Raw genomic sequence first — 14,548 nt, 5'->3', positions numbered from 1 at the left:
TTGTAGATTGTTGGCTATTATTGTCTCTGCTTTCTTTTATTTAAAAATCATATTGTTCTTTGTTGTCTTTGAGCAAGAAAGTGTCTATTTGGAATGCCTATACCTCATATATTCCATGATAATGCCCACGTGCCAAAGACTTCAGTGTGACAAAAGTACCTTCTAGATGTGGCTCCAAGTTGGAAAGTTTTGGTGTCCAAATCTGTAGAATTTCCATCATTGCTCTTCATTTTTGGGTGCTCCTCACTTTTATAGCCTTAATTGAGAGTCTTACTTTTATTTTAGTATCGCTCATACACTTTGGCTCTCAGATCTGTGAAACTCTTGGGATCAGATCTTCCCAAAAGTTGTCGGTTTGAGATTTATTACTCCAAGCATCTAGCTTGGGCAAATCACTTGTCAATGAGAATTGGCTTGAGCCTTTTGGATTGCCTTTGTGTTTGGATTCTTCTTTTTCAGAATCCTTTAGATTATTTGAGGACAAAGGAACAAATTTTGGAGTAGATTAGACATCCTCCATCTCCACTGTGTCCTATTCTTCAGGGGCTGAAAAAGGATTTGTCAATGAGAATAGGCTAGAGCTTTTTGGCTTGCGTTTGCATTTGGATTCTACTTTTGCAGGTTCCTTTAAATTATTTGAGGACACGGGAACAAGGATTGGGCTAGATTAGACATCCGCCATCTCCACTATGTCCCGCTCTTCAAGGGCTACAAATGGATTTGTCAAAATTGTTTGGCCTGTTATTCCTGTTGTTTTTTCCCTTTCCTTCCATAGCCTTTTTTAAATTTGTTTTGATCTTGGTTCTTGTTCCAATTTTGCTGATGATTAATATGATCGTGTTGTTGTTTTCCATTAAAAGCTTGCTGTTCTTTATGCTCGAGGCTGCATTTGGATTTCTGCTAGTCGGTTTCCTTTGAGAGGTATAACTTTGCTAAGTAGCCATGTTTCTAACAAATCCAACACCAAAATGGGCTATATTCAGTCCTAGAGTTGCCCCAATCTGTTCCTCCGATTTCTAAAATAATAGATCAGTCACAGACTTGTCCATGTTCAAGTTGACATAGATACATGCATAGTTGAACACTCTTAAGATTCTCCTGAATTTCAATATTGTTTATTCACCAATTGCCTTATCATTTTTTTCTGAAAGACTTCCTGCCAATATTCACTTGAACGTTAAAGCAATTTTAACCATGTTGTTACAGTAATTGGTAGATCCTTCATCTGATCTCTTCATGAACCATGGCCCTCATTGGAAAACTTGATATTTTTCATGTTACATTGGAAAATTGTGTGAATTATCCCTAGGGCATTGTATCTCTACAATACCTGATGGCCTCAAATTCTCCACAACCCAGATCTTTAACAATTTTAGGTCTAGGCAAGGCATCTATGAATCTGCACTGGAGCGCTTTCTTTTAGTATCCAAAATCTATGTTCCATTTCATCCATTGAAAAAGAGATCTTTGGCAAGATTTCAATTTTAAGATAGCACCCACTTTCCTTTGTGTGGGAAGTTGGGCCAAGTGATTGTTCTTCTGACATAGTATTGTATGAATCCTTGTCATCTCCTTGCAGATGTGTGGTGCTTCTAGAAAAACAGCCGACCTGAAATTGTGATTTGGATTTTGAAAGCTATTGTTTTTGAAAGAGACCATAGCCTCTCTTAGGGTGAAAGCACTAGATCCAATTAGCCATTGGCAGTTTGAATAAGAAACTTACTGGTTTTGGTGGCTGAAGTGATCTGATTTAGTGGGTGAAGGGCATTACGAAAACAACAAAACAGTTGCTAAAATATTCACACTAACAGTTTGTAGTTAGGTTGGCTGTGATTGCATGGTTATTATTGCACACAATTATGGGTCCTTATTTAAAAATTACAATAGGAATTCTATTTATTTATTTTTTGGCAAGTTAATAGCTGCTAAAGGGCAGCACCCATTATATTGATCTCCAAAAAGATATTACAACTGCGGTAGTTACATCATCTGTTCTGTGTCCACTGCTAAACTATTCTAATCCCTCCTATTCTGCATAGATATTAACACTGCCGAGAGGCATCAAAAAACAATACATTCACCCCCCAGTTACAGACCTTCCTTCCTTAATAGCCTCCATGATAAAAATTGGGGCCAAATATCCTAAAATTTCTATATTTGTCACCCTACAGAAAATGGTGACAATTCCATCAGATATAAACAAAGATTATCAAATTTTCAGAAAAGCAAACCAGGTGGTAGAACCCACAGCCCAGGGTTAGTCTTCTTCCTCTGCTCTCATTGCCTATGCTGCGAGCGCTCTGGCCACCACCGGACACTCAATGCTGCATGCGTCGTGGGCTGGACTGTTTGCAATTTCAATAGGAATTCTATTTTTTATTGATAATGTCTGTTTCTTTTTATTTTCATTCAGTATATCATCTCTTGCTTTTGACTACCTTTCATTTGATTTATAACTTTGCCCTCTCCCTATAGATTTGTGAATAAATGGAGTGTATCTTCTCAAGGTCGGCAATTGTCTTACCAAACTCTTTACTGTTGAAGAACCAATGTCTTTGTTTTAAGGTTAGATCTTTGTTATTGTCAGTGGAAGTGAGTTTCTTGGATGTTTCAAGATTAAATTGCTCACAGTGCTCAATGTAAGAGTCTTTTCAAAAAGAAACAGCACAATCAATTTTAGGTCAAAAATTTAAAGTCTCGCTACTGGACTCATCATTAGGAAAAGTATTAAAACAATGCCTCAGAATTTAAATTGTTTATAAATTCTTCTCAACTGACTCTCTTACAAACCTATATGTCATCTTCTTCATTCTTTTCAGACTATTTGACGAAAAGAAAATGTTTTAATCTATAGCTTTTCATTTCCTTTTTAAAAGGATGCATGACCATCAATTAAACTCTATTAACACCTTGTAAACCTACTCTACTTTTATTTTCATGTTATGCAACTGAACTACATTAATTCTACGTTTTGAAGAAAAATGTTCAAACAACATTACCTCCCCTTTCCCAAGCCTTGCACCTGTCCTCGGGTCAACAGCAACGGATCCAATCACAATCAAATCTACTTTAAGTGTTGCATCCAAACCAATGGGTTTCCCATGCTTTGCAACTCCTGCTGAAGTACAGGCTTCATGTATGGCTCCTAGTGGCAACATTGTAGCATCCAAGATGGAAAAAAATCCTGTCCTTAAGCGTGGTTGAGGAGTTAGGAGCTTCTTCCCACCTACACTATCAAAATAATCTGATTCACTAAAGACTCAATAAATTTATAGGCCATTTTGTTTCAATTGGCTAAATATTCATAATTATTTCAAAAAATAGATTTTTCCCGTTAGAAAATTTTGCATAAAAAAGCTTCTATAAAAAAAATTAAAAATAGATGGTTAATTATATTTTTTAAAGGTACTATCCTTAAAAGCAGAAATCAAGATGATATCAAGACTAATCATGATTAATCACAAACTGGAAGCAAAGGTGATCTGATCCAGATCGAATAGCCAATATTTAATTCAAGACAATTTATTCAAAAATCACAATTAAATTAGGCATTAAAACACTTTTTTCACTTTTGTCTGAGTTATTTATTTTTAGGTTTTCCTTCATATTTACGCTGCAGGTTTGGATTTTCTCAAAGTACAGGTGCACATCAAGGAATCAAACTTGTATTTGAGAAACTGGGCAGGATTTTTGAGTAATCACAACTGTTGAATTATAATTACAATTTATGTGGAATTGACATCCACATATTTTGAAGGATTTAGAGCTTGGTTAATACAGTAAAACTCTGAATGGCATTCATCTTAAAGTTTCCTGCAGCCTCAAAGGCCTTAAATTTGGCTTTGCAGTGGGGGCTGCTACCCCAGACACACGCTCTGGTTTTAGAAAGAAAAGAATAAACATTGTTTTGGGTTGTAAGGATGAAAAAGCTTTAATTTTGACTCCATAGCCCAATGGATACAGGGTTGTTTCTAAGTCTGACACTTTGCAGGCAAGCTACACCAAGAAGTCATAAAAAATATAGTAAAATTTAAATGCTTTGCCTTTATATTATTGTAATTTTGATTTTACACTTGCTTATGTAAGCTTTATGAGGCAGTACCTCTAAATAGAATTAGGAAGCAAAAATTGTAAGTTAAAGCTAAGCCTAAAGTATTAAAAAGGGAGGCACGGGACTCATAAAGTGGTGACTTTACAGTTAAATCTATCTCTACACACTTTATATGGCATGAAATAAGCAAATAAAATTGTTTTTTTTTTTCATGTTTTTATGAATACTCAGTCCTTTTTAGTTTGCCAGTTCTTTACTGATTTATTCCCGAGTAATTGAATTTCATTTATACTCTTGGTTTGCTATCCAATCCCAAGTTCAAGTAACGCTACTCTGATATTATCAAAAAACTTATGTTTTACTCAAATATTATTAGACTTCTTATTTTCTAATATGAACAGATTTGCCAACCACTCTAACTTTTAAAACATTTTACACTTCTCAAAAAATTTCCTTACCAAGACGAATAACTCAAGAAATTTATCAAGACAAATGACCAACACCTTGTAAAGTGAGAATTGTGTATAATTAGTCCAATATCGAAGTACAGTTGAAGGCTTATACAGTAGTTATTTTCTCAGTCATATGCTCGAGTACCAATAGGTAACTAATTTACAAAAGCCAACACTTATAAGCTTAGATCTACATACAAAAACATAAGATCAATAACCGGAGTTTTGTGTTAATGAGAATACCTGATAAAGTTAGATAACGGACTTGTTTTTGTGGTGTATCAGGATTCACCTTCACACACTGTGCAGTGGCAAATGCCTCCAAGCTGGCCAACTTGGGGCATAGATAAAACAACAACAAATAGTATCAGACGTGTGAAAAGCAAACAGCTTAAAATCTAATTGAAACTTATTTACTTACAGCATGAAAAAACTAGCCAGCCTTTTTACACTTATTAATTAACTTTACCAAAAAATTGGGTTCTTTTATCAGATTACTGGAAAATACTAAAGGTATTTTAAATATAGATTTAAAAGATACATTGATTACATTAAACAAAACTGATACTCACTAAAGGAAATACAATTACTTCTTTTGTCGAAGTTTAAAGGTAATAATAAAGATGATGAGATAACTCCTTTAAACCATAATATGAATATATATTTACTAAATTGGCCAAATATTACAAGGTAATAATAGTGCAATAGAAAACTTTAGAAGAGCGGTTGCATATTTCAGGTGTAAATGCAGACTCTTCATCCATTGCCAACATCCTCCAAGCACACGTCAAACTTGGTTCTTTGGAAATGGGTACCCCTACATCCATCTCAAAAAATGGATTAGAAAATGATTGGTAATTACCCATGTTTTCTTGTTTGACCCACTCTTGATCTCGTTTTATATTTGTGCAGCTATCTTCAGATACACCAGCATCCTCATTATTATTGTCAAACTGTTTACCAATAGTAGCTCATTTGAAATTTTCAGCAGGTACAAATTCAGCATGCTGTTCTACTGAAATCTTTCTAGATGCATCACATTCAACAAGAAAAGACAATGAAAAATTAGGAATAGCAAGTATAGAGCACGAGCTCATTACCCCCTTAAGCTTGTCAAAAAAAATTTGAGCATCTTCAATCCATGCAAAAGCTCCCTTCTTTGTCAAATCAATCAAAAGAACAGCCACTTGAGAGAAACCTTTCACAAACCTACTATAGTAACAACATAATACTAAGATCCTTTCAACTGTGTCAGATTAGTGGGAGGTGGCTAGTTTAAAGTTGCTTTGATCTTCTGTTGATCCAATCAAACACCCTTGGCACTTATGACATGTCCCAAATGCAAAATCTTCTCCAAACCAAACTCACATTTGGACAACTTAGCAAAGAAAGACTGCTGCTCCTAAATACCCAAAACTGAATCTAGGTGTTTCAAATGCTCCTACCAGGTATTACTATATATCAAGATATCATCAAAAAATAATAGCACAAATTTTTAGAGTTATTTACTAAATATATTATTCATGCATGATTAGAAAGTGGCTAAGTATTAGTGAGATCAAAAGGCATGACCAAAAACTCAAGATGTCCATAATGACACTTGAAAGCTATCTTCTTGGCATCTTTATCTCTCATGTGGATTTGATGGTATCCCAATCTCAAATCAATTTCAGAGTACACAACTCTGTGCAATTCATCTATGAGATCATCTATCCTTGGAGTGGGATATCTAATCTTGATGGTCTTATTGTTTAAAGCCCTGTAATCAATACATATTTGCATAGTGTCATCCTTCTTCACGAGAACTTATCCTAAGGAAGAATCGATAGTGAGCCATTAGAGTTCTTATCCTAAAGAATCATGTTTTGCATATCTTCATCTTGCATTTGTGAAATGTTGTTCTTAGTAGCTTAAAAGAGTTTTTAAGTGGAGTAGATTAGTTTTTAATCTAGTGGCACCCTTTGAGGCCAAGCATACATTGAGTATTATTGTAACAAATTCAATTTGTTTATCCTCAATTGTGATCAATTATGTTAAGGATACCTCTATGCACACCCTCTTGGGTTTAACTGAGCTCGAAGCAAAGGAGAGAATACCCACTCTCAGCAATTGGCCTTATTTCATTCAAATTTTGTTGATGAGCTAATAAATCCCCTTCAGGATGACATTTCCTTGGCCTTGAAGTGAATTGGTTCCTGGTCAAAGACAACCAATCTCTACCATGGAAATGCTTCTAAGATGACTATTGTTTTAGTGCACCAAACTAAAGTATTCTTCCTTGTAATGCAATTCATATTCAAATAAATGCATTTGAATGATCAAAATGAATGCAATTGAATGCCTTTAAATACACGTAAATAGTAATAAATCACACAAACATGTGTTTAGTCAGCTCTTGGCAAGAAACAAATGAGCAAGAGTTACCAGAAATTTGAATTTAAATGTTAGGAGGTCAAATCCATAAGCATGATGTTGATTCTATAACTATGGGATTGACCGATCAAATTTTAAGAGCAACCTAGTTCAAATTTAATCATATGGCTTCTAACCACATATAAGAAGCTGCAAATCTGAGTTACAATTCAAAAGTTATGATCAAAACAACAAACAACTCTCTTGGCCATCAAGGCACAAAAGGTGGCGGAATCAAGATGGGAATGAAATGTCTAGGAATAAGTGCATGGATAGACATAATAAATGAAGAGTAAATGGAAATATGGGCAAATGTGGATGAGGTAAGGAAAAAGGATGTGGGAATGTGTGTATGGAAGAGTAACAACTTTTTTGATATGCAAATATATGAAGTTATTCTCTCAAAACAGGTGCAAAACTAATTGGGAAACGATTTGGTATGCAAATTTCACCATTACAATTACATAGAAAATGGTACGATGAGTCAATTGCATTATAAATTGACTCCAGAAGTATACAATGAAGCTCCCATAAATCGTTTCGTAAATTGACACACTAAGAACTAACCACTTATATGAAAATGTAATATTACTTTCTTTTAAATTGGAAACTTGTTTTAACGCGAAAAATCCTTAATTGCAAAAGTTCTCATACGCTAATTTATAAATTTGACATAGTGCGCTAAGTTCCCCACGTTTACAACTCAATGCCCTTCGAATATATTAGTCCTAAAACTCTGTGAAATTGACAAATTTTGAAAAAACGGAATGTAAGGTACGATAGCTAACCACAAAAACCCCCCTACAAGATATGAATTGTAGCAGAAAATACAATAATGTTTTGAAAATCCATGAAGAAATAGGATTTTTTATTATCCAATAGATTAAATGTGCTTTGGACTGAAATAGAATTCTTTAGCATCCAATAGATTAAATGTGCTTTGGACCGAAATAGAATTCTTTAGCATCCAATAGATTAAATGTGCTTAAAATTGAAGATGAAAGTTTTCGTGGGCAGAGAAGTGCGAATCTATGGAGAAAAAAATCATGCGAAGCGATGTTTGTTAGTTGAAAGGGATTACCAATTGAGCTGCAGCGGCGGCCCCGACAAAGTTAGGAATACGATGGTGAACCGGACGAGGATTCTGTGCAATGTTTTCCCTCTCCATTAGATCCCAAATTCGCTTGCGAATTTCCCACTTCCAGGCTTTGGAATTGTCATCTTTTTCCGTCTTCTCGTGTGCTTTCATGGCTTCCCGAGCTCGCGCGTCGAGTCGCAGCCTTTCTACCTCGTATGCCTCTTTATTGAAAGGAGCTTGCCTACTTTGTGCACAAATCCCTCGATAATTCTTATTCATGTGAGCGGTGGAGTTGGATAGTTTGAAGGAAGCACTTTTAAAACTACCATAATAAGATGGGGAAAGAGAAGAATTTAGATTACTCGCCAAAAATTGCAAGGAAGATGAATAAGCTAAGCTCGCTGTGCACGATAGTTGGAATTGCAACACCATGTTTCGAGCCACAGATTATAAAAATATTTTCTGTATAACATTTGAGCTTGTTATCTCGGTTGTACATGAAACCGGCAAGTACCACATTTTACTACCTACCATAATATGAATTTGCAAGGCACTAAATACCCGTCTATTTATATTTAGGCCAAGCATAACTTAATTAGATTATTAATTTGTAGATGAAGTTGGGAGTGATACAATTGTTACTTTTAGAGTTTAAACTAGCAATTGCATCTTGGTGTGCAATGGGTACACCGGATAAGCACAGAAGGACAATTGGAGTAAATTTTGAATTTTTTTTCATACATTTGTGTAGTAGATTCACATCAATTATGCATCAATCTAAACACAATTTAAAAATTCTTTGAATTAGGAATATAATCAAGCTCAATTACCAACAAGAGCATGTTATGTTTGCAACAAGGGAAGAGGAGGAATGGGGGAGAGATAGAGGGGTAAAGAGGGATATAGAGAAAATGAGAAGGAGAGATAAAACAAAGAGACATAGAGGTGGAAGAGATAAGTATAATGAGAGGGAGAGAGAGAGGGAGAGATGGAAAGAGATGGATCGTGCTAGGAAGTGATATAAAGAGAGGAGTAGAGGGATATGGAGAGATAGAGAGAGAGGCAAAACATGTAGGTATAGAGGTATAGGAAGAGAGAGAGAGGGAGACATATCTAGAAATAGAGGGGTAGAGAGAGAGATAGAGGGAGAGGTAAGCTAGATTGATGTAGGAAGATAGAGAGGGAGAGGGAGAGAGAGAGGGAGTGATGATGAGACAAAGATATGAGGAAATAAAAGAAGAGAGAGAGAGGGGGGCTAGGGAAGGAGGGAGGGAGGGAGATATGGGAAAAGGAGGTAGGGAGAGATAAGAGGCTTGGAGAGGGAGAGATAAATAAGTAGAGGATGTCCAGAGAGAATATGGATAGTGAGAAAGAGATAGAGAGACATAGAGATAGAGGAGAAGAAGAAAAGGAGGGTGGATAGAGGGAGAGATAAATATAGAGAGAGGGTGTGGGAAAGGGAGAGGGAGATATACACAGAGATTTATAGATAGAGAAAGAGGGACCTCAATGAATAAAGAATAAGAGAGGGGGTGATATATAGAGGAATATATAGAGAGATATAAAATGTCTCAATGGAGAATTAATAGGGTTAAATAAACTATGCATCTATTTATAAGGATTTAAACAAGACAAAAACAAAATATTTGAATCAAGGAGACGATAAGGGTCCATTACTAATAACCTGATGTTATGTTTGCAATAAGGAGAGAGAGAGGGGGGGGTAAGGAGGTATAGATATAGAGGAAGATATAAATATAGAGGGAGAGGGAGAGGGAGAGGGATATGGAGAGGACAGGGAGAGATCAAGAGAGAGGGATATATATACAAATGAAAGAGATAAATATATAGAGAGGGAGATAATGCGAGAGGGAGAGGTAGAAAGATATATAGAGCTAGAGAGGGTGAGATATAAAGAGGTAGAGAGATATGGGGAGATAATGAAGTAGATATAGAGGGAGAGATGGAACAATAAATATGGAGACATGGAGAGGTAAATAGATAATAGATATAGAGGTCTAGGAAGAGAGATATAGTGGGAGAATGAGAGGGACACAAATAGAGAGAGAGAGAGAGAGAGAGAGAGAGAGAGAGAGAGAGAGAGAGAGAGAGAGAGAGAGAAATAGAGAGAGATATATGATGAGACAAAGTGATAGAGATATAGATATATATAAGACGATTCAGAGAGAGGGAGAAGGGAAGAGATATCTAGAGATAGACAAATAGAGAGAAGTAGAGATAGAAAAATAGAAACATGAAGAGGAATAGGGGGAGATAAAGAGAGAAAGGTATAGAGATTTATGAAAAGAGAAAAGGAGAGAGAGAGAGAGAGGGAGAGAGAGCTATGGATAAAAAGAGATAAAGGGAGATAGAGTAGGAGAGATGAAGTGAATAAGGGAAAGAGAAAACATATGAGGGATCAAAACATAAAATATTTGCAACTACAATATTTGCCATACCATTCATAGTTGTACTAATTGGTAAGTTAGATTTTTTAGAAAGAGAGTGCCAACAGATGAAGATACTTGCAAATTGCATAGGATGTGTCATTTTTCATTAAATATGTATGAAGCTACAAAATATAAATGTTGGTTTGACTCTTTTGCAATTGATCTTGTTATCTTCTTTTTCACTTCTCTTATTTGTACTTGTTTCTCACCTTTGGAAGTCTTAAATTACACCATGCTATGTTATTTGTACTTGTTTTGCTTTAATTTCACATACAACCTTATGAGTATGAAGATACTATTTTGATGATGTCAGCTTTATTACTATGAAGATACCATTAAACGTGTTCTTGAATATTGATACATTATGAGTTCAAGTACTCTTAAGACCCATACAACCTCGTATTGTTCTAATAACTTTTATGTGTTGATAATCACATTTTAAAATAATTTAACATTAGTTTTGTTTTTCTATTCAATAATCATATTAAATTCAATTTTATCTAATTTATTCTATTATATTTGTATATTATACAAATTTAACTATTAACTAAGAAACTTATTTTTATATTTACAACATATTATTAAATTTATAAATAAATAATTACAAAATAATATTAAACTAATTTATTATTTATTATATAATATTAAATTTATAACTTAAATTTATTTCTATAATCTATTCAAATATCATATTAAATTTAATAACTTCAATTTATTTCTACAATTATAAATAATGTTAATTATTTATAAATTATTATATAATATTAGATATAATTATAAAATAATATTTATTGTTAATTTGTAATTTAAATCTAATACTTTAATTTAATCATCCCTAATTATATAAATAAATATTTGTAAATAAACACTAAATAAAAAATGTAAAAGTGATGTTTGGACATTTAAATGAGTGAAAGAGGGAAAATAAAAGTGGTTAGAAAGCATATCTACAACTACCTATAATTGTGGTGGTGAAAGTGAAATCTAACTGAGCTAATAAAACGGTCAAAGTGATATTTATTAAATATAAAGATATTTAAATGAGTGAAAGAGAAAAAATAAAAGTAGTTAGAGTGCATATTTACAACCATGGTAAAAATAAAATCTATTTATCTTGATCTCATCTAATTAATTTGTTTTTATTACGAGTGATGTTGTGGAAAAGATTATAAGTTAAAAAATAAATAAATAAATAAATATAAGGTGGGACACAAAATAAAATGATATATTAAAAAATGTTGTGATGTATAGATCACTTAAGCAACACAATGGTTTGGGTTTGATCACAAATTACTTTTGGAAATACCTGACATGGATGCCTATAGAAATATTCCAAATGTTGAGAACATGGACACTACAAACAACAATGATACACACAATGACAATATGGACAACTTTTGCATACATTCAGCAAAAGTGGAAGACTCCATTATGGATCCTCATTTTAATCGATTGGTCGAGGAAATAATGAGGAGAGATAGACAATATTTCTTACAAGTGATGGCACAAAGTGGAGCCAAGATCCCTCATGATTTTGACATGTCTCAAATAATGGAAAATCGACCTTTGCAAGAACCTCAACTCAACATGGATCAAAGGAGGCCTAATAGTGGAGGCAATAGAGGACCACAACTTGTGCCTAAATCACCATCATCTTTGTTTCAAAAACCTGAGGTCCCACATACACATGGTCAAGCATATGATACTCACCTTCGCAGACCATTATGGAAGTCTTATGTAGAAAAATATACTCAATCACATACCAATGCTAAGGACCAACCACCAAAGCAATTAGATATCCAAAGGCATGCTCAAAATTTAGACACAAGGAAACCCCATGTCAAATTTGGGGGCATCACACTAGAACAAACTCATGACATGCCTGTAGAGTATGGTATACATGGACAAAACAAATATTATATTCCTCATCATGACTCTATATCAAATGGTCCTTATACGCAACATCACTATAGACCTCCTCCATATGAACATATGTATGATTAATATCATCCATATATGCAGTATGCTTCGCCCCCACCAGGTGGCTCAGGTATGGGATATGATCCAAGAAGTCGATCTCCACCCAAGAACAATTTCGAACAACAAATCAAGGACTTACAAAAGAAAATGGAGGACATAAATACACCAAAGCCGACTTACACAATGAGAGACATATGTCCCTATCCATTTGACAAAAGCATTCCAATGCCTCCTTTTCCTACACATTTTGTGACACCTAAGTTTGATCAGTACAGAGGCAAAGGAGACCCTAAGGCACATATAAGACAATTTTTCACAGCTTGCATTGAGGTAGCATCAGAAGAAATGTACTTGATGAGACTATTCCCACAAAGCTTAGGTGATCAAGCTATGGAATGGTTCTCCCAACTTCCACCTGGAATTAAGTCTCGGGGTTATCTAGTGGAAGCCTGCATACAATATTTATCATACAATATAAAGACAAATATATCAGTCACCACTTTGTGCAACACCAAGCAAAAGGATGGGGAATCATTTTCATCATTCTTACAAAGATGGAGGAATTTAGCCAGTAGATGCTCTTATGAAATTCCACAAAAATAAATGGTAGAGATGTTCACCCAGAATGTCAACAAAGACATCGGTTATGACTTGAGAAAAGCTTGCTTGTCCACTTTCAAGGACGTCATTGAAAAAGGCGTAGCAATAGAGAAGGTCCTAATTGAACAAGGAGTAATTAAGATATTCAAAGAAAACAAAGAGGAATTTAAAGGAAAAGACAAGCCACAATTTTGGAACAAAAATAAGAACTCGGTAAATGATGGTGTTGTCGATGCTAACACAGTAAGACCCAAAATCAATCTTTCTGGATCAAGTTCTACAAACAATCAAGTGAATACTCAAACAACTTCCAAACCACGAGGAAATACACTCCATTTGGAGAACCACTTGAATCAGCTTTCAAGAAGCTAGTGGCAAACAAGATAATAACAATTCTTGACAATCCTCCATACGAACCAAAGGTCAAACCAAATTGGTGGAATGATGATGAGTATTGTGAATTTCACAAGAGAAAAGGACATAAAATAGGAAATTGTCATCGACTGAAGAACAAAATATAAGATCTTATTGATAGAGGTGACATTGAGATCGAAGGACATTCATCCAATCAAGAACATGAGATGTTCAAGGAACCATTCCCTAAACATGACAAGGGAAAATCCAAAGCCACAGATGAGCAGACCAACTATACCAGAGCATCCTATAATTATGATTCAACTGTTAATCACATTTTGATGGACAATTATGTCTCTACCATTATCATCAAGGAAAAAATGCCTAAAAATTCTACCCAAAGACCTAAAGTTGTCCTAAAAGGCATTGGATCTTCTTCTGAACCTACCTCTGAATTTAATGTTACAACTCGTCGAGGTAAGGTCACTTTGCAAGGTGCTCCAGCTAAAAACACCACCTCCTCATTAGCCAAACCTGAGTACAATTTGGTAGAACAGTTAGGGAAGACACCTGTGCTTATCTCCATCCTAGAGCTTTTACACATATCTCCCGCACATAAAGCCATCCTTGATAAAAGTTTGAGAGACACCTCTGTCCCCACTGATCTGAACGTGGACTAGTTTCAAGCCATGGTGGGATACCTTTCTGTTCCACATTCCCTTACATTCACAGAAGCTGACGATGCCTCCATGAGCCAACTGCATAATGAACCTTTACACATTGAAGCCTTCCTACACAAACATCGAATAAAATGAGTCCTAATAGATGGAGGAGTTGGTCTCAATATATGTTCTTTGAACACAATAATACAATTGGGATATTCAGATAAAGCTGTGAATGCTATAAACAAAATTACCATCAAGGCATATGATGATGAAGAGCATGCATCCAAAGGTACAGTCACCTTACCTCTTAGAGTTGGGCCAATTATGAGGATGTGGTTTGTCAAGTCCTTGATCTAGATCTCACATACAACATACTCTTGGGGCCTCCTTGGATTCATGAGATGAGAGCAGTCCCATCTACATACCATCAATGCATTAAGTTTCCTTACAATGGAGTTGAAGTAATAGTTAATGGTGATCCTAATCCATTTATATACTGCAATAAC

General features: G+C 34.9%; 1 protein-coding gene across 3 annotated transcripts in view; it reads right to left on the bottom strand.

Annotated features, from left to right (window-relative positions):
* LOC131061493 (5-formyltetrahydrofolate cyclo-ligase-like protein COG0212) overlaps positions 1-8,513 on the bottom strand; it is a 73,794-nt gene extending 65,281 nt beyond the window's left edge. The window contains exons 1-3 of one of the 3 annotated variants that reach the window (XM_057995193.2): positions 7,997-8,513; positions 4,747-4,837; positions 3,000-3,226 (exon numbers count right to left, since the gene is read on the bottom strand). In XM_057995193.2, the coding sequence (XP_057851176.1) occupies positions 3,000-3,226; positions 4,747-4,837; positions 7,997-8,425 (747 nt within the window). In that variant the 5' untranslated portion in view covers positions 8,426-8,513. The remainder of the gene's footprint in view (positions 1-2,999; positions 3,227-4,746; positions 4,838-7,996) is intronic. The other 2 variants (XM_057995192.2, XM_057995191.2) reach the window with 2 other exon arrangements.
* Between the last annotated feature and the right edge of the window lie 6,035 nt (positions 8,514-14,548).

The sequence above is a fragment of the Cryptomeria japonica genome, chromosome 8, assembly GCF_030272615.1.
Source record: "Cryptomeria japonica chromosome 8, Sugi_1.0, whole genome shotgun sequence".
Lineage (NCBI taxonomy): Eukaryota > Viridiplantae > Streptophyta > Pinopsida > Cupressales > Cupressaceae > Cryptomeria > Cryptomeria japonica.
The sequence above is the reverse complement of the archived record's forward strand: the minus strand, read 5'-3'. Positions and strand labels throughout refer to the sequence as shown.